We start from the raw sequence: 23,137 nt of genomic DNA on the forward strand, positions 1-23,137 counted from the left end.
GACCAGTATGAAAATATATGCACTCACTAGTGTAAGTTCCTCTGGGTAAGAGGAACTAAATTAGCAAAATGAAAAGAAAATGTAAGGAGGGAGGAAGTTTTACAATAACAAGGCCATTATCTTCACTGAACAGTGCAATCTGTTGTTGTAGATATGATGGTCAGCCTGTTTGGACATCACTGCATGTGCGATAGAACTGTTATGCGGAGTGGAACAGGGGAACCCATAAGCAGACTCAGATGTGGAAACTGGGATGAAGTAACCAAGGTATTTATTGAAACACAGGGGGAAGATGGAGTGCAGGCCAGGGGAAGCTCAGGTGGGTTGCAGGAAACCAGGTGCGGAGGCTGAGGCTGGAGCGAGAGGGGTTGAGACAGGGTAAGCAGGTCCGAAGGAGAATCCAAGGGAGTAGTAGAGTGGGGAATCCAGGACAGAGTAGCAGGATGACGAGACGTGGAACTGGAGACTAGAGTCAGAGTGGATGGAACTGTAGCAGAGAGGAAACCAGCGTCAGGCAAGGAAAACATGCACAACAGGATCTAACAGTAACAAATGGCTAGAAGCGTAGACTGACAGAGTAGAGATTACGATCTGGCAGGGTTGAGTATTTGTAGAGGTCTTCATTATGGAACAGGTTGCAGCTGGTGGGGATCTGCTTTGACTCCAGCACACCTGTCTCCAATCACACAGAGGGAGAGAGTACTGCGGGACTGGCGGCAGGTCAAGGAGGCACAGGATGAGCAGTAGAGGGCGTGGCAGGAGCAGATGTAACAAGAACACCATAATAATAGGCCATAAAAATAGTTAAAGACTACAGCCATCAAAGTAGACTGTTCCCAATTCTGGGCCCAAAAAGCTCCTGAACAGCTTCTATCCCCGAGCCACAAGACTTCTGAAGATTGCGCCAACAGAGATGGTCGCCTCGCTTCTAGTTCTTAGGAAACTATGCAGCATTTAGTTTATTTAATGTATTATTTCTTACATTGTTACCCCAGGAAATCTGAAGTCTTATTACATACGGCCAGGAAGAACTATTGGATATAAGAGCAATGTCAACTTATCAACATTATGACCAGGAATATGACTTTCCAGAAGCGGATCCTCTGTTCGGACCACCACCAAGGACAATGGATCTAATCCCAGTAGTCAACCCAAAACAACAGCGCCGCAGCAGGGGCAGACGGAGCGGCCTCCTGATCAGGCTCCGTAGACGTGCACATTGCCCACCGCTCCCGAGTATACTACTCGTCAATGTCCAGTCTCTTGACAACAAGGTAGACGAAATTCGAGCAAGGGTTGGCTTCCAGAGATACATCAGAGATTGTAACATTCTCTGTGTCACGGAAACATGGCTCTCTCGGAATATGTTGTCAGAATCGGTTCAACCACTGGGATTCTCCATGCATTGCGCCGACAGAGATAAACATCTCTCTGGGAAAAGGCTGGACGGGGGTGAATGCTTCATGATTAACAACTCATGGTGTAATCATAACAACATACAGTAACTCAAGTCCTTCTGCTCACCCGACCTAGAATTCCATACAATCAAATGCAGACCATTTTACCTACAGAGATAATTCTCGTCAGTTATAGTCACAGCTGTGTACATTCCCCCTCAAGCAGACACCAAGATAGCCCTCAAGAAACTTTACTGGACTCTACGTAAACTGGAAACCATATATCCTGAGGCTGCATTTATTGTAGCTGGGGATTTTAACAAAGTAAATTTGAGAACAAGGCTCCCTAAATTCTATCAGCATATTGATTGTACTACGAGCAAGGGTAATACACTACTCTATCTTCCGAGATGCATACAAAGCCCTCCCCCATCCTCCCTTCGGCAAATCCGACCACGACGCCATCTTGCTCATACGTCTTATAGGCAGAAACTCAAACAGGATACTGTTCTGATCAATCGGAAGCCAAGTTTCAAGATTGTTTTGATCACGCAGACTGGAATATGTTTCTGGTCAGCCTCATAGAACAACATCGACTTATACGCTGACTCAGTGAGTGAGTTTATAAAGAAGTGCATTGGAGATATTGTACCCACTGTGACTATTAAAACCTACTCTAACCAGAAACCGTGGATGGATGGCGGCATTCGCGCAAAATTGAAAGCGCAAACCATTGCATTTAACCATGGAGAGAGGTCTGGGAATATGGCTGAATATAAAGAGTGTAGTTATTAACTCCGCAAGGCAATCAAACAGGGACAAGGTGGAGTCGCAATTCAACGGCTCAGACAAGAGACATATGTGGCTGCGCCGCCCCCCTCCTTCTCCGTGGCTGACGTGAGCAAAACATAATAACGTGTTAACCCTCGCAAGACTGCAGGCCCAGACGGCATCCCTAGCCTTGTCCTCAGATCATACGCAGACCAGCTGGCTGGTGTGTTTACGGACATATTCAATCACTCCCTATCCCAGTCAGTTGTCCCATGCTTCAAGGTGGCTACCATTGTTCCTGTACCCAAGAAGGCAAAGATAACTGAACTAAATGGCTTCCGCCCCGTAGCACTCACTTCTGTCATCAGGAAGTGCTTTGAGAAACTAGTCAAGGATCATATCACCTCCACCTTACCGTCCACCCTAGACCCACTTTGTATGCCAACCCAACAGGTCCACAGACGATGCAATCGCCATCACACTGCACACTGCCCTATCCCATCTGGACAAAAGATATACCTATGTAAGAATGCTGTTCATTAACTACAGCTCAGCATTCAACACCATAGTACCCTCCAAGCTCATCATCAAGCTGGAGGCCCTGGGACTCAACCCCGCCTTCTGCAATTGGGTCCCGGACTTTCTGACGGGCCGCCCCCAGGTGATGAAGGTAGAAAACAACACATCCACTTCAGTGACCCTCAACACTGGGGCCCCACCAGGGTGAGTGCTCAGCCCCCTCCTGTACTCCCTGTTCACCCACGACTGCGTGGCCATGACACACCTACAACTCAATCATCAAGTTTGCAGACAACACAACAGTAGTAATTTGTAATTTTGTAATTTTTATTAGGATCCCCATTAGCTAACGCTGTAACGCTAGCTAATCTTCCTGGGGTCCAACACCAATTAACAAGACATTACAAAACCACAAATCAAGACTTCACAAACATTCAACAAGTAGACAATACAGATCATTAAAATACCTGGCAGGAAACACATTAAACATTCAGTAGATGCTTTCTATTTCCTGTCCAGTCATATGGTCTATCACATAGGTGTTCTTTTATGGATTTCAGTGGATTTACTTTTTGCCTAAGAAATATGGATTTGTAAAGAGTTCCATTCAGCTATGGCTCTATATAAAATTGTAGATTTAAGGCAATTTGTCCTTGGCTTGGGTTGTCTTAGCTGCCCTGAATTTGCCTGTCTGGTTTGTTGGTTATGCGTGTTGCTAGTATGTACTAACTGGACTGAAAAATACTGTGTTTAAATGTTTTTTTAAATATAACATTCCTAAAGAAAATCAGAAGACTGGATAGTAATTTTATTTTTAACGTGAAGCCATGAGAGATTCTGATGCATTTGGGTGATATTCATTCGGTTAGAGCAATGAAAAGCTAATCTGGCAGCCCTGTTTTGAGCTTTTTTCTATCTTTCTTTGCTGCAGATGACCATATAACCAGACAGTACACTAAGTGTGATAGGACCAGGGATTGACCATATAACCAGACAGTACTCTAAGTGTGATAGGACCAGGGATTGACCATATAACCAGACAGTACTCTTTTATTTTTTTTTTTTTATTTCACCTTTATTTAACCAGGTAGGCTAGTTGAGAACAAGTTCTCATTTGCAACTGCGACCTGGCCAAGATAAAGCATAGCAGTGTGAACAGACAACACAGAGTTACACATGGAGTAAACAATTAACAAGTCAATAACACAGTAGAAAAAAAGGGAGTCTATATACATTGTGTGCAAAAGGCATGAGGAGGTAGGCGAATAATTACAATTTTGCAGATTAACACTGGAGTGATAAATGATCAGATGGTCATGTACAGGTAGAGATATTGGTGTGCAAAAGAGCAGAAAAGTAAATAAATGAAAACAGTATGGGGATGAGGTAGGTAAAAATGGGTGGGCTATTTACCGATAGACTATGTACAGCTGCAGCGATCGGTTAGCTGCTCAGATAGCAGATGTTTGAAGTTGGTGAGGGAGATAAAAGTCTCCAACTTCAGCGATTTTTGCAATTCGTTCCAGTCACAGGCAGCAGAGAACTGGAACGAAAGGCGGCCAAATGAGGTGTTGGCTTTAGGGATGATCAGTGAGATACACCTGCTGGAGCGCGTGCTACGGGTGGGTGTTGCCATCGTGACCAGTGAACTGAGATAAGGCGGAGCTTTACCTAGCATGGACTTGTAGATGACCTGGAGCCAGTGGGTCTGGCGACGGATATGTAGCGAGGGCCAGCCGACTAGAGCATACAGGTCGCAGTGGTGGGTGGTATAAGGTGCTTTAGTGACAAAACGGATGGCACTGTGATAAACTGCATCCAGTTTGCTGAGTAGAGTGTTGGAAGCAATTTTGTAGATGACATCGCCGAAGTCGAGGATCGGTAGGATAGTCAGTTTTACTAGGGTAAGTTTGGCGGCGTGAGTGAAGGAGGCTTTGTTGCGGAATAGAAAGCCGACTCTAGATTTGATTTTCGATTGGAGATGTTTGATATGAGTCTGGAAGGAGGGTTTACAGTCTAGCCAGACACCTAGGTACTTATAGATGTCCACATATTCATGGTTGGAACCATCCAGGGTGGTGATGCTGGTCAGGCGTGCGGGTGCAGGCAGCGAACGGTTGAAAAGCATGCATTTGGTTTTGCTAGCGTTTAAGAGCAGTTGGAGGCCACGGAAGGAGTGTTGTATGGCATTGAAGCTCATTTGGAGGTTAGATAGCACAGTGTCCAAGGATGGGCCGGAAGTATATAGAATGGTGTCGTCTGCGTAGAGGTGGATCAGGGAATCGCCCGCAGCAAGAGCAACATCATTGATATATACAGAGAAAAGAGTCGGCCCGAGAATTGAACCCTGTGGCACCCCCATAGAGACTGCCAGAGGACCGGACAGCATGCCCTCCGATTTGACACACTGAACTCTGTCTGCAAAGTAATTGGTGAACCAGGCAAGGCAGTCATCAGAAAAACCGAGGCTACTGAGTCTGCCAATAAGAATTTGGTGAAAGAGTCCAAGTCTAAGTGTGATAGGACCAAGGATGGAATCACCTGATTCAGTGTGCTAGATGTTACATACTCTGAACACTTTCTTGTAACAGCAATTCCCTTAACCATCTCAATAACAATATTATCTATGTGTTCTGACCATGATAAAGCTGAGTCCAACATGACGCCTCGTAGTTTCGTTTTTTTCACTTGCTCTACATGTGTTCTATTCATCGAGAAATTCAATTGGGGATCTTCAGCAAGCATATATCTTGAACCAAATACAATACATTTAATTTTAGAAATGCTCAACACCAATTTGTTCATATCAACCCACTCAGACACCATTATTAGTTCACTGCTCATTACATTCTGATGCTGCGCTATACTTTGTAGAGTCATCAGCATACATTACCACTCTTGCTTTGTTCATTAATGAAGGTAAATCATTAGTAAAGATAGATTAGAGTCGTGGGCCTAGGCAACTTCCCCGAGGAACACCACAGTGCATATCTTTACTGTTTGAAAAGCTACCATTAAAGAACACTTTTTTCCTTCTCCTGCATAGATAGCTTTCCATCCAGGATAGAGCTGCAGATTTAAAACCACAACATTTGAGTTTACCTAGTAAGAGTTCATGATCAAATGCATCAAAAGCAGCACTGAAATCTAGCAACACTGCACTAACTAACTTCCTGTCGTCCATACTCTTTATCCAATCATCTGTCATTTGTGCTAAGGCCGTACTTGTAGAATGCCCTTCATTGTACGCATGCTGGAAACCTGTTATCAGACCTTTACATGAGAAATAATCCTTGATTTGTACAGACACAATTTTTCCAATAATTTACTTAACACAGTCAGCAAGCTTATAGGACGACTATAAGGACCAGTGAAGGCAGATTTTTTTTATCCTTAGGTAGTGGAATAACCTTGGACTCTTTCCAGACTTCTGGGCACACCACATACATCAAGCACTTATTAAAACTATGAGAGATTGGGGTAGATATTTGGTTAGCATTAACTGTAAGCAATTTGGCGTCAAGACGATTTATACCAGGTGACTTGTTATCCAAAAGAGACAACAGCATCCTTTCTACCTCTTCCCTTTCTACTTGGTGAAATTCAAACATGCTTTGCATTTCCTTCATGATACACTATTTTAGTGTATATGACATGGAGCCATCAGTTAGAATCATAGCATTCCTCAATTTGTCCACTTTGCCTGTAAAGTATTCATTAAAGTAGCTTGTGATGTATTGTGGTTTTGTAATAAAAATGCCATCTGATTCAACAAAAAAGGCGGACATGTTCAAATTCCTACCCATAGTAGTGTTCAACGTTCTCCACAGCTTTTTCCCATCACCCTTTGCTTCATCAGTTTTGTGCTGATAGAATCACTTCTTCTTTTCTTTGTTTAGCTTGGTCTCAAGATTTCTTCATTTACAATCATTTTGCTTACCAAACAAAGTGCCAGATTTATCTGCTACTTTTTTGGCATCATAACGTTGAATCATTACATTTCTCAGCTCATCATCAATCCATGGGGCACCGTTTGACCTCACAGTGTATTTTCTTAAAGGGTTGTGCTTATCACCTATACTCAGAAATAATTTCATAAACAAACTTAGTGACATTTCAGGATCACCCTTACTACACACTTCTAACCATTGCACATTCTTAATCTCATCCACGAATGAGTCCTGATTGAACCCTCCGTAGGACCTTCGATAGATTACTTTAGGGGCAGCCTTTGGTATTTTAGTTTTCCTAGTGAGTGAGTCCTGATTGAACCCTCTGTAGGACCTTCGATAGATTACTTTAGGGGCAGCCTTTGGTATTTTAGTTTTCCTAGTGAGTGCAACCAAGATATGATCACTGCAACCTACTGCCACTGATACAGCTTTAGAACAATGTTCAGCCATGTTAGTAACAATGTGATCGATAAAAGCTGATGATGTAATACCGGACCTATTAGTGAACGTTCTGGTTGATAATGTCACAACTTGGGTCAGGTTACATACATTGACAACAGAAATTGGTGGTTCCATTGGCACCACCATTGGCACCACCAGTGCCCCCTGGTTTCCCAGACTGGTGAGCATGTTCCAGTTTAACCTGTTGATCCAATTGTAGCTCCTCAGAAAACAGCTATTTTGTCCTCTCCTGGATACCATATACTACAAGATTATTTCTCCTCGATTGTCCATCCAGGTAATCAGCCTTCCCAGACGTGTTCTGGAGGCCCTCCCTGACTGTGGTGATTTCATTCCGCATCGAGGAACAGTTTCTGGAAAGTGTATCCTGTGTGGTCTTCAATACATCCACATCCTTCTGTGTGAACTGAAGGCTTATTTTAATGTCTTGTACATCTTTAGTCAGGTTGTCCAGCCGTTTGTTGGTAGACTCCATGATCATTTGTATGAAGCTTTTCCTGCTGAAGGATCATTTCCTTATATAAAACGTTCTGCTTCTCCAAGAGTTCACATACCTGCCCAGCAGAGATGTGATCCTCGTTTTGTTTCAGAGGCATGATAGTAATGATAGCAGGACGAGCCTGCTATTCACTTCGTGAAATGAGAGACGCCGGTAGTAGAAAACTCTGGTAATCGGTGGTCCTAAAACCGAGAAAAATAGAAGTGCGGCCCTAGCCACAAGGGCTAACCACTTAGCGTGCTTGGTATCTGGCAGATAGTAGTGGGCTTGATTACCAACAAGGATGAGACAGCCAACAGGGAGGAGGTGAGGGACTTCAGGAAACAGCCGAGGGAGCACCCCCCATCTACATTGAAGGGACAGCAGTGGAGAAGGTGGAAAGTTTTAGGATCCTCGGCATACACATCACAGACAAACTGAAATGGTCCACCCACGCAGACAGTGTGGTGAAGAAGGCGCAACAGCACCTCTTCAATCTCATGAGGCTGAAGAAATTTGGCTTGTCACCCAAAACTCTGAAAAACTTTTACAGATGACCAATCAAGAGCTTCCTGTCAGGCTGTAACACAGCCTGGTAAGGCAACTGCACCGCCCTCAACCGCTAGACTCTCCAGAGGGTAGTGCGATCTGCACAACGAATCACCAGGGGCAAGCTACCTGCCCTCCATGACACCTACAGCACCAGATGTCACAGCAAGGCCAAAAAGTTCATCAAGGACATCAACCACTTGAGCCACTGCCTGTTCACACCACTATCATCCAGAAGGCGAGGTCAGTACAGATGCATCAAAGCTGGGACCAATAGACTGAAAAACAACTTCTATCTCAATGCCATCAGACTGCTAAACAGCCATCACTAACTCAGAGAGGCTGCTGCCTACATTGAGACCCAATCACTGGCCACTTTAATAAATGGATCACTAGTCACTTTAAACAATGCCACTTTAAATAATGCCTCTTTAATCATGTTTACATATCTTAAATTACTCATATCACATGTATATACTGTATTTTACACCATCTATTGCACCTTGCCTATGAATCTCGGGCATCACTCATCCATATACTTATATGTACATATTCTCATTCACCCCTTTAGATTTGTGTGTATTAGGTAGTTGTTGGGGAATTGTTAGATTACTTGTTAGACATTACTGCACTGTCGGAACTAGAAGCACAAGCATTTTGCAATTCTCGCATTAGCATCTGCTAACCATGTGTATGTGAACAATGAAATGTGATTTGATTTGGGTTCAAGTCTGGACTCTGGCTGGGCCACTCAAGGACCTTCAGAGACTTGTCCCGAAGCCACTCCTGCGTTGGCTTGGCTGTGAGCTTAGGGTCATTGTCCTGTTGGAAGGTGAACTTTCGCCCCAGTCTGAGGTCCTGAGCACTCTGAAGCAGGTTTTCATCTAGGCTCTCTCTGTACTTTGCTCCGTTCATCTTTCCCTCGATTCTGGCTAGTCTCGCAGTCCCTGCCGCTGAAAAACATCCCCACAGCATGATGCTCCCACCACCATGCGTCACCATAGGGATGGTGCCAGGTTTCCTCTAGACGTGACGCTTGGCATTCAGGCCAAAGAGTTCAATCTTGATTTCAAATCAAATCAAATCAAATTGTCACATGTGCCGAATACAACAGGTGTAGACTTTACAGTGAAATGCTTAATTACAAGCCCTTAACCAACAATGCAGTTTTAAGAAAATACCTAAAAAAGGTAAGAAATAAAAATAAATAATTAAAGAGCAGCAGTAAATAACAATAGTGAGGCCATATACAGGGGGTACCGGTACAGAGTCCATGTGTGGGGGTACTGGTTAGTCGAGGTAATTGAGGTAATATGTACATGTAGGTTGAGTTATTAAAGTGACTATGCATAGATAATCACAGAGAGTAGCAGCAGTGTAGAATAGGGGGCGGGTGGGGGCAATGCAAATAGTCTGGGTTAGATGCAAATAGTAATTTGATTAGATTTTCAGGAGTCTTATAGCTTGGGGGTAGAAGCTGGTCAGAAGCCTTTGGACCGATACTTGGCGCTCCGGTACCGCTTGCCGTGCAGCACCAGAGAGAACAGTCTATGACAAGTGTGGCTGGAGTCTTTGACCATTTTTAGGGCCTTCCTCTGACACCGCCTGGTATAGAGGTCCTGGATGGCAGGACCTCTACCCTCTGTAGTGCCATACTAGGTGGTGATGCAACCAGTCAGAATGCTCTCAATGGTGCAGCTATAAGACCTTTTGAGGATCTGAGGACACATGCCAAATTTGTCCAGTCTCCTGAGAGGGAATAGGTTTTGTCGTGCCTTCTTCACAACTGTCTTGTGTGCTTGGACTATATTAGGTTGTTGGTGATGTGGACGCCAAGGAACTTGAAGCTCTAAATCTGCTCCACTACAGCCCCGTCGATGAGAATGGGGGTGTGCTTGGTCCTCCTTTTCCTGTAGTCCACAATCATCTCCTTTGTTTTGATCGTGTTGAGGGAGAGTTTGTTTACCTGGCACCACATGTCTAGGTCTCTGACCTCCTCCCGATAGGCTGTCTCATCGTTGTCGGTGATCAGGTCTACCACTGTTGTGTTATCGGCAAACTTAATGATGGTGTTGGAGTCATGCCTGGCCGTGCAGTCATGAGTGAACAGGGAGTAAAGGAGGGTCCTGAGCACGCAACTCTGAGAGGCCTCCGTGTTGAGGATCAGTGTGTTGGATGTGTTGTTACCTACCCTTACCACCTGGGGGTGGCCCGTCAGGAAGTCCAAGATCCAATTACAGAGGGAGGTGTTTACTCTCTATGGTGTTGAACACTGAGCTGTAGTCAATGAAAAGCATTCTCGCATGTATGTTCCTTTTGTCTGGGTGTGAAAACCTGTTTTCACTTTGTCATTATGTGGTATTGTGTGTAGATTGCTGAGGATTTTCTTTTTTTAATCCAATTTAGAATAAGGCTGTAACTTAACTTTAATGAAGAAAAACTTTCCAAATGCACTGTACCACACACACACACACACACACACACACACACACACACACACACACACACACACACACACACACACACACACACACACACACACACACACACACACACACACACACACACACACACACTCCATATATGCTGCTGCTACTCTGTTTATTATATATCCTGATTGCCTAGTCTCTTTTACCCGTACCTACCTGTACATACTGTATTACCTCAATAGCTCAACTACCTCGAGCCACTGCACATTGACTTGGTATCGCTAATCCTTTTGTATATCGCCTCCTTATTATTATTTTATTGTGTTACTATTTCCTTATTTATTTAGCAAATATTTTTCCATTTTTTATTACCACGCTGCCGAACGCTCCTCTCCTCCGTTTTATCAACAAAACAAAAACAAATGCTGATTCCAGCTCTAAAGAAACATTGGTAAATGGTTAATAAACAGTCAACAGATAAACCTTGCATACTCACCAGAGTGACTTTCCTCTCGATGTGTCCGTAGTTGAAGTTTCCATTCTGGATGGACTGGTATGCCTTGTGGAGTTTCCAGGCTATGCCGGAATAGGAGAAGAGGATGACGAGGCAGGGGATGAAGGTACAGAAGATAGACAGAGACATGATGAAGGTAGAGTGGTTCAGGGAGTCTTGGTAGCTTGCCCAGTCCACGGAGCAGGCCACTCCGAAGGGCTCCGGTCCATAGCCGCCCCAGCCAAAGAGAGGGAACACAGCCCACAGCCCAGAGTACAGCCAGATCAAACTGATCACCATGGTGATGGTCCGACGCTGGAACTTGTTGCCTGGTGGAGAGGTAGAGTATAAGCCTAACACTAGCCCTAACCCTTACTCCGAGCCTAATCCTAGACAAAACCTCATTTTAACCCTAGCCAGATAACATTGATCACCATCATGACTGTGTCATGCTGGAACTTACTACCTGTACTAGAAGTAGAGAGGAGTGTACAGGTGAGGAAAGCTATAGCCCTGTAACGATAGGCTCCCTTATCCTTAAAGGAAAGATTCACCCATTTTGAATGCTATATTGTTTTTGTTAAACTCAGAGTGATGTTCTTTCAATTCCCTGGGTCATTTCATGTTTGCATGTGTATCTGACGTATTGCCATTCAAGCATGCAGACAATTGACTGGTATGATGTAGCATTGCGATAAAGCCACACTCACTACACTCTCTACACTAACGTCTATCATACATGTCAGATTTTAATACTGGCCGATGTCATAACGCGGGACAGTGTCTTCTCTCAAATGAGCCATTGATCATATTTATGCGATATTCCTACCTCAAGAAATGTTTAATTTAACAGAGGGTCTACCACATTTCTTCTATTTGTCTGCCTCTTCAATCCAGGTTGCATTGCAAGGTTCCGTTGCGAATGTCAGACTCCACTGCAAAATACATCAATTTGCAGGTTGAACATGGTGAGATTGTCGACTCCTAAATTGATAGCGCAGTGTGTTTTGGTGATTTTACAACTAACTAGCTACTTCACATGCCGATATTAACTTTGGTATTATTGTATGTAGGTACATTTGCTAGCTAGCTAGCCAACCAGCCAATAGAGAGAACATTGCACTGTGGGTTTTGAAGTCGATTTGAGCTGCAACAGATTTCCACAATTAATTCCTAATCTTGCTACCAATCTTATTATAACAACAAAATGAAAACTTTGTTAACCACAAATTATTGTTCTCACATATTAGTGTTATTTAATACTGTACACAAACAAGAGTTTGTAGTTTTGGGTTGATTTTTCCTTTAAGGTTGTGGTTAGAGTTTCTTTGGGCTATGTGTCCAGGGGTTAGCAGATAACCTCTGGCTATTCCCTCACTTCATTAGAGTAAAGCTCCATAAGGATACACACTGTACGAAACATCCTGAGAATAGATTAACACACAACAAAAACACTCTTTGTATCAAATACTCCCCCCCCCAAAGAAAACAACACATTTGTCGAAACCAAATACAACAAATGTAGTTTTTTTCAATTAAAATATGTTCGTTAGTAATCAAATATAACAGCTGGCATTGAATCACACAGTATATTTTATGATTAAATGCCAACAGTTATATTTGATTGTTATTCTTTCAACACTTAACTTACTTTTCCAGTTTGGTTAAACCTAATGAATAGCATAAATACAAAATAATACACTGAATATTCAAAACATTTTTTCATGTTAGTTGATTTTTCACTTTGGATTTATCCTATCCAAATGTATTTATTTGGGTTACAAGCAATTAAATACATATCCTGTTAATCAAGATATTGGGGCGGCAGGGTAGCCTAGTGGTTAGAGTGTTGGACTAGTAACCGGAAGGATGCAAGTTTAAACCCCTGAGCTGACAAGGTACAAATCTGTCGTTCTGCCCCTGAACAGGCAGTTAACCCACTGTTCCTAGGCCGTCATTGAAAATAAGAATGTGTTCTTAACTGATTTGCCTAGTTAAATAAAGATAAAATAAATAAAAAATATTAAGTTGGTTTCATAAGATGAAATATTGACTCCAAACATTTACTTTACATAACACTTTCAATATGTGTCCCGCAATATTGTAACCAAATGGTGACGATCTCATCAATAGAGCTTTCCAGACTCATTTTTGAGTACTCATTTTTTTAGAGTACTCATTTTTTTGAGTACTCATTTTTGTACTTATGCTGATACAGTGCATTTGTAAAGTATTCAGACCACTTTTTCCACCTTTTGTTACGTTACAGCTTTTTCTAAAATTGATTAAATTGTTTAAATTGTCTACACACAATACCCTATAATGACAAAGAAAAATCTTTTTTTTTTTTTAAATTTTTGCAAATTTCTTAAAAATAAAAAACAGAAATAACACAGGTTATCCCATCTCCACAGAGGAACTCTAGAGCTCTGTCAGAGTGACTATCAGCTTCTTGGTCACCTCCCTGACCAAGGCCCTTCTCCCCAATTGCTCATTTTGGCCGGGCGGCCAGCTCTATGAAGTGTCTTGGTGGTTCCAAACTTCTTCCAGTCTCATAGTAAAGGGTCTGAATACTTGTGTAAATAAGGTATTTCTGTTTTTATTTTTTAATACATTTGCAAAAAAATATATATTTTTTAAACTCTTATAACTTTGTCATTATAGGGTATTTTTAGATAGATTGATGAGGATTAATCCATTTTAGAGTAAGGCTGTACCAAAAAATTCAGTGCTGGCAGTAAACATATAATCATAAAATAAAACAAAACACATAACCTGGAATGACATTCACTATCATGGGTGACCAAAAATAACCAACTGAAATCCAAGCCCCCAATAGGCCACTCCTCCAACTCTTCTGTTAGGCTGCAGTCACTAAATTGCAAACACCACTATGCAAAGCAAATGTGCATGAGGTGTTGAAAGGAATTTAAAAGCTTTCATTCAAAAAATAAATCACGTTGATCTGACAAATTCGTTATTTGACTTCAAGCAAATTTTATAGAATACGTTGAACAAACCAAAGCATAATTTTGGATCAGGCCAATCAGAAAAAGCACTTCAGATGAACAACAGTGCCATCTCACTTTTTACAATGCACTGATGAGAATTGGTTTTGACAAGATGCCAGTGGCTAGCTCGGCTGCCATCCGGCCCACCATGGCTGCGTTTGGAAACAACCCCCTACCACAGAATTAGAATCAGAAATCTATTTCTGAGCCAACAGTTTGGAACTGTAATCAGCACATTAGATAGTGAGATAGATGTGATGGTGAATGGAGTTCATAAATGAATGAATAAACAAATGAATAATGTGATGGCTGATCTATCTAATGATGAAAGAAATGTGCCTGTGAAGATCTCATGTTATGTAGCCTAATTGGCAGAGCAACTGTTAGGCTGGTTTTAGACAGTCAGCCCAATTCTGATATTTTTTTCACTAACTGGTCTTTGTGTATGTGCACAGGCATGAAACAGTTATGTGCACATAAACTCTTGTGTTTGAATGTACTGTATCATATCCATTGGTAGCTGCTGTCATTCAACTTGTTTTTATATGGTGAATGCACACGTCTGTGTGTGTGCGCATGAGAAGCTTTTTATGTGGGTGTGCATGTGTGTGTGTACACCTCCGTGAGAATATGTTGTATAAAGTATGCCTTTTCAATATTTCATGTGTTCTGGCAAAGATCAGCCAGATCGGATGTATCTACCATTGATACACAACTGACAACCTTCTGGCATGCTGCCATGAGTTAATCCCAACCTCACCTCATCTGCTGGTTAAACGCTGGGTTTTACAATAGAAGTAGAATAACTTATTATTGTAATTGTATGGGTGTTCATCCCTCCTGCTGTGTGTAGATGGTGATGATATGAAACCGGTATAAAACAGTCCAGAGTCTTAAGAAGTAAACTTATTTCCAGTTTTTTTTTATTGTACAGTATTTTATCTGCAACAGGGGATTATCATTCATAAAACGTTCATGTCATGCAAATACATACTGTATGCACTAACGTTTCAAATGAATAGCCTTCTTCCTCGGTATGCGGGACACAGACAAATGGGTGTCCAGAACTGGGAATGTCAAACATTTCCTGGTGATTCTCCATGTGTCCCAACAGCCTTGACAGATGAATAGCCTTCTTCCTCGGTATGCGGGACACAGACAAATGTGTGTTCAGAACTGGGAATGTCAAACATTTCCTGGTGATTCTCCATGCGTCCCAACAGCCTTGACAGCCATATACTACAGTAGCCGATAGGGTTTAACATGTGTAACCGGGATCCCAGGACTCTCCAGGGAATACTTTTCCACACCTGGGAAGTAAAAAACAAATCCTCCAATGTGCACTAATGTAATTTCACAAAATACACAGGTTTAACCTCTCTACTGTTAGAAAGCCGGATCAACTAAGAATGCCTAAGAGTGAATTAAGCTATTTTGAAAACGCAATTAAGGTAATTAACTGGAATGATCTTTTGTCCTATACAGACATGGAGGCTGATAGTCAAGTTTTTCTATCCACAATCCAGACTACAATAAATGGTTTCCTAAAGAAAATCAAATCCAAACCTGGCCAAAAGAGCACTCTTCCTTGGCTAAATGGAGAAATCTGGAAATTGATGAAAGAATGAGTTTATGCTCTAAAAATAGCCCTAAGATCCAAATTAGAGCATGACAGACGTAGGTTTACCATGTTGAGAAATAAGGTGATGAAAGAAATCAGACAGTCCAAGGCAAACTTTTTTATTAACATAATTGGTGAAGAAAAGGGAAATTCTAAATTGATCTGGGAGAATCTAAAAAAGTTAACAGGGAAAGACCAGAATAACACTGCAAAAAGACTAGAAATCATGGTTGAACAACAATCTAACACAGGATGCAGTCGAAATAGCAATAGCCTTCAATTCCTACTTTATTGACTCTGTCAGGGTACTGACACAGAACCCCTCCACTGGTTTCTTGGGCTCAGTGCTAGTAAATGATGCTCAACCTGTCTTCATCATAAGGGAGGTTTCTGAGTCAAAGGTGAACAAGGTGATTAGCTCACTAAAGAACTCTAAAGCCAAATATGTGTTTGGGCTGGACTCTACCTTTCTTAAAAACTACAAAGAGTCACTCATTGGCCCCATTACTAAGGTCACCAACACATCTATTGGTCTCGGGGTGTTTCCAAGGGTATGGAAGTCGGCCATAATAATGGCCATCTTTAAATCAGGCGACCCTGCTGACGTGAGTAACTACAGGCCCATTAGTATACTACCTGTGGTGTCAAAGGTTGTTGAAAAGTGTGTAGCAGAACAACTGATTGCCCACCTCAACAACAACCCCTTCATATTACACTCCATGCAGTTTGGCTTCAGAGCGAAACACTCCACAGAAATGGCCAACTGCTTTCTTCTGTAAAATGTGAAGTCCAAGATAGACAAAGGGGGCGTTGTTGGGGCTGTGTTTCTGGACCTAAGGAAGGCTTTTGATACTGTTAACCATGAGATTCTCATCACAAAATTGTCCAAGTTCAACTTTTCCCCTGATGCCTTGAGATGGATGAAATCATACCTTGAAGGCAGAACTCAGTGTGTCAGAGTGAGCAATGAGCTGTCGCCCACTCTTAGCTATGACGTGAGCGTGCCCCAAGGGTCAATACTGGGGCCCCTCCTGTTCAGCCTGTACATTAATGATCTGCCTTCTGTCTGTACTGGGTCTGAAGTTCAAATGTATGCAGATGATACAGTGATATATGTGCATGGAAAGAGCTAACAACAAGCTGCACAAGAACTCACTACTCTAATGGTCCAGGTTACAAAGTGGCTCAGTGACTCGTGTTTGCATCTCAATGTGAAAAAAACTGTTTGCATGTTCTTCACAAATAGGGATACAGATGCTACTGAGCCAGATGTCTATGTATCAGGGGAGAAACTCCGGGTGGTATCTGATCTTAACCTCTTGCTCCTACTGAGACGCTTGCGTCCCATCCAGAGCTCTGGAAATGCAAATGCGCTACGCTAAATGCTAATAGTATTAGTTAAAACTCAAACGTTCATTAAAATACACATGCAGGGTATTGAATTAAAGCTACACTCGTTGTGAATCCAGGCAACGAGTCAGATTTTTAAATTGCTTTTCGGCGAAAGCATGAGAAGCTATTATCTGATAGCATGTAACACCACAAAAGACCCGCAGGGGACGTAAACAAAATAATTAGCATATTCGGCGCTACACAAACCGCACAATAAAATAGAAAACATTCATTACCTTTGACCATCTTCTTTGTTGGCACTCCTAGATGTCCCATAATCACTATTGGATCTTTTTTTGATTAAATCGGTCCATATATAGCCTAGATATCGTTATATGTAGACTGTGTGATAAACAGAAAAAAAAGCGTTTCATAACGTAACGTCATTTTTTAAAATTCAAAAAGTCGACGATAAACTTTCACAAAACACTTCGAAATACTTTTGTAATGCAACTTTAGGTATTAGTAAACGTTAATAAGCGATCAAATTAATCACAAGACGAAGTATATTCTATAGCTGTCCGTCTGGAAAAATGTCCGGGTAGAAACTCAACCAAAATATCCGGTCCGAGACCTGAAGAATTGCGCTGCCTTGCATCTGTTTGACCAAGAAACAAATAGTAGGCAAATGACAAGACTCTAGACACCGTGTAGAAGCTGTAGGTACTGCAACCTCAGCCCCATTAATTGTGGTTCACCTTTATCAATGGGTTCAAGTCGCGCAGGGATATATTTTTCCATTTTCAGTGATCAGTTTTTCCTGCGCTTTCCGATGAAACGCACGTTATGTTATAGCAACAGCTGTGATTTAACCAGTTTTATAAACGTCTGAGTGTTTTCTATCCACACATACTAATCATATGCATATACTATATTCCTGGCATGAGTAGCAGGGCGCTGAAATGTTGCGCGATTTTTAACAGAATGTTTGAAAAATTAGGGGGTAGAAGGAAGAGGTTTTAACCTCTAGCGTCGAGCAATCCCGTATCCGGGAGCGTAATCATAGCCTCAAGCTCATTACCATAACGCAACGTTAACTATTAATGAAAATCGCAAATGAAATGAAATAAATATATTGGCTCACAAGCTTAGCCTTTTGTTAACAACACTGTCATCTCAGATTTTCAAAATATGGTTTTCAACCATAGCTACACAAGCATTTGTGTCCCGGTGGATATATTATCGAATATACATTTGAAAAACACCTTGAGGATTGATTATAAACAACGTTTGCCATGTTTCTGTCGATATTATGGAGCTAATTTGGAATATTTTTCCGCGTTGTCGTGACCGCAATTTCCGGTCGATTTCTCAGCCAAAGGTGAAGAAAGAACAGAGCTATTTCGCCTACAAAAATAATATTTTTGGAAAAAAGGAACATTTGCTATCTAACTGGGAGTTTCGTGAGTGAAAACATCCGAAGCTCATCAAAGGTAAACGATTTAATTTGATTGCTTTTCTGATTTTCGTGACCAGATTGCCTGTTGCTAGCTAGGCATAATGCTATGCTAGGCTATCGATAAATTTACACATATGCTTGTCTTGCTTTGGCTGTAAAGCATATTTTCAAAATCTGAGATGACAGGGTGATTAACAAAAGGCTAAGCTGTGTTTCAATATATTTCACTTGTGATTTCATGAATAGGAATATTATCTAGTAATATTTATGTCTGTTGCGTTATGCTAATTAGTGTCAGATCATGATAACGCTCCCGAACCGGGATGGGTAGTTACAACATTAAGTACCTTGGCATCATACTTGTTTCTACAGTATACTGTAGCCTATAAAATACAGTTAATAAAGCCTACAGGAAACCCTACAGTATACTGTAGCCTATAAAATACAGTTAATAAAGCCTACAGGAAACCCCTACAGTATACTGTAGCCTATAAAATACAGTTAATAAAGCCTACAGGAAACCCCTACAGTATACTGTAGCCTATAAAATACAGTTAATAAAGCCTACAGGAAACCCCTACAGTATACTATAGCCTATAAAATACAGTTAATAAAGCCTACAGGAAACCCCTACAGTATACTGTAGCCTATAAAATACAGTTAATAAAGCCTACAGGAAACCCCTACAGTATACTGTAGCCTATAAAATACAGTTAATAAATCCTACAGGAAACCCCTACAGTATACTGTAGCCTATAAAATACAGTTAATAAAGCCTACAGGAAACCCCTACAGTATACTGTAGCCTATAAAATACAGTTAATAAAGCCTACAGGAAACCCTAAAGTATACTGTAGCCTATAAAATACAGTTAATAAAGCCTACAGGAAACCCCTACAGTATACTGTAGCCTATAAAATACAGTTAATAAAGCCTACAGGAAACCCTACAGTATACTGTAGCCTATAAAATACAGTTAATAAAGCCTACAGGAAACCCCTACAGTATACTATAGCCTATAAAATACAGTTAATAAAGCCTACAGGAAACCCCTACAGTATACTGTAGCCTATAAAATAAAGTTAGCATTTTTGAGCTGTCAAGGAGTCTCTTCAGACAGTCACAAATTTGTTAGGCATCTCTGTCACAGACATAAAATCTGTGTTAACAGAGCCATGAGGGAAAAATCTGTCCTAGTGCCTATTTTCCTAACCAGTCCCAATCCCATTGAAAAACAAAATCCTGACTGCTGTATCGCATAAAAACTCCTAATTGTCTTCTGTAATCTATAGATGTCAATGCCTTATCAAAGCCAGGGGTGCAACTTTCACTTCACATTCTGAAATTGCATTTTGCATTGTGATTTAAATTCAGCTCCGGTGTGCTTTAGGACCATGTGGACGCCTCAGAGCAGTCGGGTAGGCTGTTTTACTGTTTCAGCCGGCTGGATTTAGGACCAGACAGACACCACAGAGCGCACAGACAGGCTGTGTGAAGGCAAAGCTTCCGAAAGGCTGGCGTATAGGACCCGCACAGGAAAGATGAACAGAGGTAGCTGCTGTCTGTATTGCGCTTTTTCTCCGAGTTGTAAAAGCAAGCAGAGCAGAAACTGGCTACTCTTTATTTGACTGATCTAGCTGGCAAGGTAACTGCTGTTTGACAGAAAAAGAAATGTTTATTCCCAGTGCTGAGCTAGTAGTGTAACTGATAAGTTAGCTAATGTTTCATCCCCCCTCGGCTGAAGTGAATGAACTATTAGCAGCTAGTTAGATAGCTAGTAGCTACCATAGCCAGTTCAGCTCTAGCTATTCTCTAACTATCTTTCAGGTAGCAGTATCTAACAGCTGTTGTATGGAAATATTTGGTAGCTATTGTTTTGTCCCGTTTCAACAGAAGTACATTTTTTTTCATTCTTTTTTTTCTTTCACCTTTATTTAACCAGGTAGGCAAGTTGAGAACAAGTTCTCATTTACAATTGCGACCTGATAAAGCCAAGATAAAGCAAAGCAGTTCGACAGATACAACGACACAGAGTTACACATGGAGTAAAACAAACATACAGTCAATAATACAGTATAAACAAGTCTATATACAATGTGAGCAAATGAGGTGAGAAGGGAGGTAAAGGCAAAAAAGGCCATGGTGGCAAAGTAAATACAATATAGCAAGTAAAACACTGGAATGGTAGTTTTGCAATGGAAGAATGTTCAAAGTAGAAATAAAAATAATGGGGTGCAAAGGAGCAAAATAAATTAATTAATTCAATACAGTTGGGAAAGAGGTAGTTGTTTGGGCTAAATTATAGGTGGGCTATGTACAGGTGCAGTAATCTGTGAGCTGCTCTGACAGTTGGTGCTTAAAGCTAGTGAGGGAGATAAGTGTTTCCAGTTTCAGAGATTTTTGTAGTTCATTCCAGTCATTGGCAGCAGAGAACTGGAAGGAGAGGCGGCCAAAGAAAGAATTGGTTTTGGGGGTGACTAGAGAGATATACCTGCTGGAGCGTGTGCTACAGGTGGGAGATGCTATGGTGACCAGCGAGCTGAGATAAGGGGGACTTTACCTAGCAGGGTCTTGTAGATGACATGGAGCCAGAGGGTTTGGCGACGAGTATGAAGTGAGGGCCAGCCAACGAGAGTGTACAGGTCGCAATGGTGGGTAGTATATGGGGCTTTGGTGACAAAACGGATTGGTAGGATAGATATAGGTCTGTAGCAGTTTGGGTCAAGAGTGTCCCCCCCTTTGAAGAGGGGGATAACCGCAGCTGCTTTCCAATCTTTGGGAATCTCAGACGACACGAAAGAGAGGTTGAACAGGCTAGTAATAGGGGTGGCAACAATTTCGTCAGATAATTTTAGAAAGAAAGGGTCCAGATTGTCTAGCCCGGCTGATTTGTAGGGGTCCAGATTTTGCAGCTCTTTCAGAACATCAGCTGAACGGATTTGGGAGAAGGAGAAATGGGGAAGGCTTGGGCGAGTTGCTGTTGGGGGTGCAGTGCTGTTGACCGGGGTAGGAGTAGCCAGGTGGAAAGCATGGCCAGCCGTAGAAAAATGCTTATTGAAATTCTAATTTGTGGTGGATTTATCAGTGGTGACAGTGTTTCCTATCTTCAGTGCAGTGGGCAGCTGGGAGGAGGTGTTCTTATTCTCCATGGACTTTACAGTGTCCCAGAACTTTTTTGAGTTAGTGTTGCAGGAAGCAAATTTCTGCTTGAAAAAGCTAGCCTTGGCTTTTCTAACTGCCTGTGTATAATGGTTTCTAGCTTCCTGAACAGCTGCATATCACGGGGCTGTTCGATGCTAATGCAGAACGCCATAGGATGTTTTTGTGTTGGTTAAGGGCAGTCAGGTCTGGGGAGAACCAAGGGCTATATCTGTTCCTGGTTCTAAATTTCTTGAATGGGGCATGTTTATTTAAGATGGTTAGGAAGGCATTTAAAAAAAATATCCAGGCATCCTCTACTGACGGGATGAGATCAATATCCTTCCAGGATACCCCGGCCAGGTCGATTAGAAAGGCCTGCTCGCTGAAGTGTTTCAGGGAGCGTTTTACAGTGATGAGTGGAGGTTGTTTGACCGCTGACCCATTACGGATGCAGGCAATGAGGCAGTGATCGCTGAGATCTTGGTTGAAGACAGCAGAGGTGTATTTAGAGGGGAAGTTGGTTAGGATGATATCTATGAGGGTGCCCGTGTTTAAGGCTTTGGGGAGGTACCTGGTAGGTTCATTGATCATTTGTGTGAGATTGAGGGCATCAAGTTTAGATTGTAGGATGGCTGGGGTGTTAAGCATGTTCCAGTTTAGGTCGCCTAGCAGCACGAGCTCTGAAGATAGATGGGGGGCAATCAGTTCACATATGGTGTCCAGAGCACAGCTGGGGGCAGAGGGTGGTCTATAGCAGGCGGCAACGGTGAGAGACTTGTTTTTAGAGAGGTGGATTTTTAAAAGTAGAAGTTCAAATTGTTTGGGTACAGACCTGGATAGTAGGACAGAACTCTGCAGGCTATCTTTGCAGTAGATTGCAACACCGCCCCTTTGGCAGTTCTATCTTGTCTGAAAATGTTGTAGTTTGGAATTAAAATGTCAGAATTTTTGGTGGTCTTCCTAAGCCAGGATTCAGACACAGCTAGAACATCCGGGTTGGCAGAGTGTGCTAAAGCAGTGAATAGAACAAACTTAGGGAGGAGGCTTCTAATGTTAACATGCATGAAACCAAGGCTATTACGGTTACAGAAGTCGTCAAAAGAGAGCGCCTGGGGAATAGGAGTGGAGCTAGGCACTGCAGGGCCTGGATTCACCTCTACATCGCCAGAGGGACATAGGAGGAGTAGAATAAGGGTGCGGCTAAAAGCAATAAGAATTGGTCGTCTAGAACGTCTGGAACAGAGAGTAAAAGGAGGTTTCTGGGGGCGATAAAATAGCATCAAGGTATAATGTACAGACAAAGGTATGGTAGGATGTGAATACAGTGGAGGTAAACCTAGGTATTGAGTGATGAAGAGAGAGATATTGTCTCTAGAAACATAATTGAAACCAGGAGATGTCATTGCATGTGTGGGTGGTGGAACTAATAGGTTGGATAAGGTATAGTGAGCAGGACTAGAGGCTCTAAAGTGAAATAAGCCAATAAACACTAACCAGAACAGCAATGGACAAGGCATATTGA

General features: G+C 42.0%; 1 protein-coding gene across 1 annotated transcript in view; it reads right to left on the reverse strand.

Moving 5' to 3' along the window:
• The window catches only part of LOC115140458 (opsin-5-like), a 96,496-nt gene that overhangs the window by 3,457 nt on the left and 69,902 nt on the right, over positions 1–23,137 (reverse strand). Inside the window, exon 3 of the mRNA XM_065026268.1 lies at positions 11,055–11,380. Coding sequence (XP_064882340.1) covers positions 11,055–11,380 — 326 coding nt within the window. The remainder of the gene's footprint in view (positions 1–11,054; positions 11,381–23,137) is intronic.

The sequence above is a fragment of the Oncorhynchus nerka genome, linkage group LG13 (genome assembly GCF_034236695.1).
Source record: "Oncorhynchus nerka isolate Pitt River linkage group LG13, Oner_Uvic_2.0, whole genome shotgun sequence".
Classification (NCBI taxonomy): Eukaryota; Metazoa; Chordata; class Actinopteri; order Salmoniformes; family Salmonidae; genus Oncorhynchus; species Oncorhynchus nerka.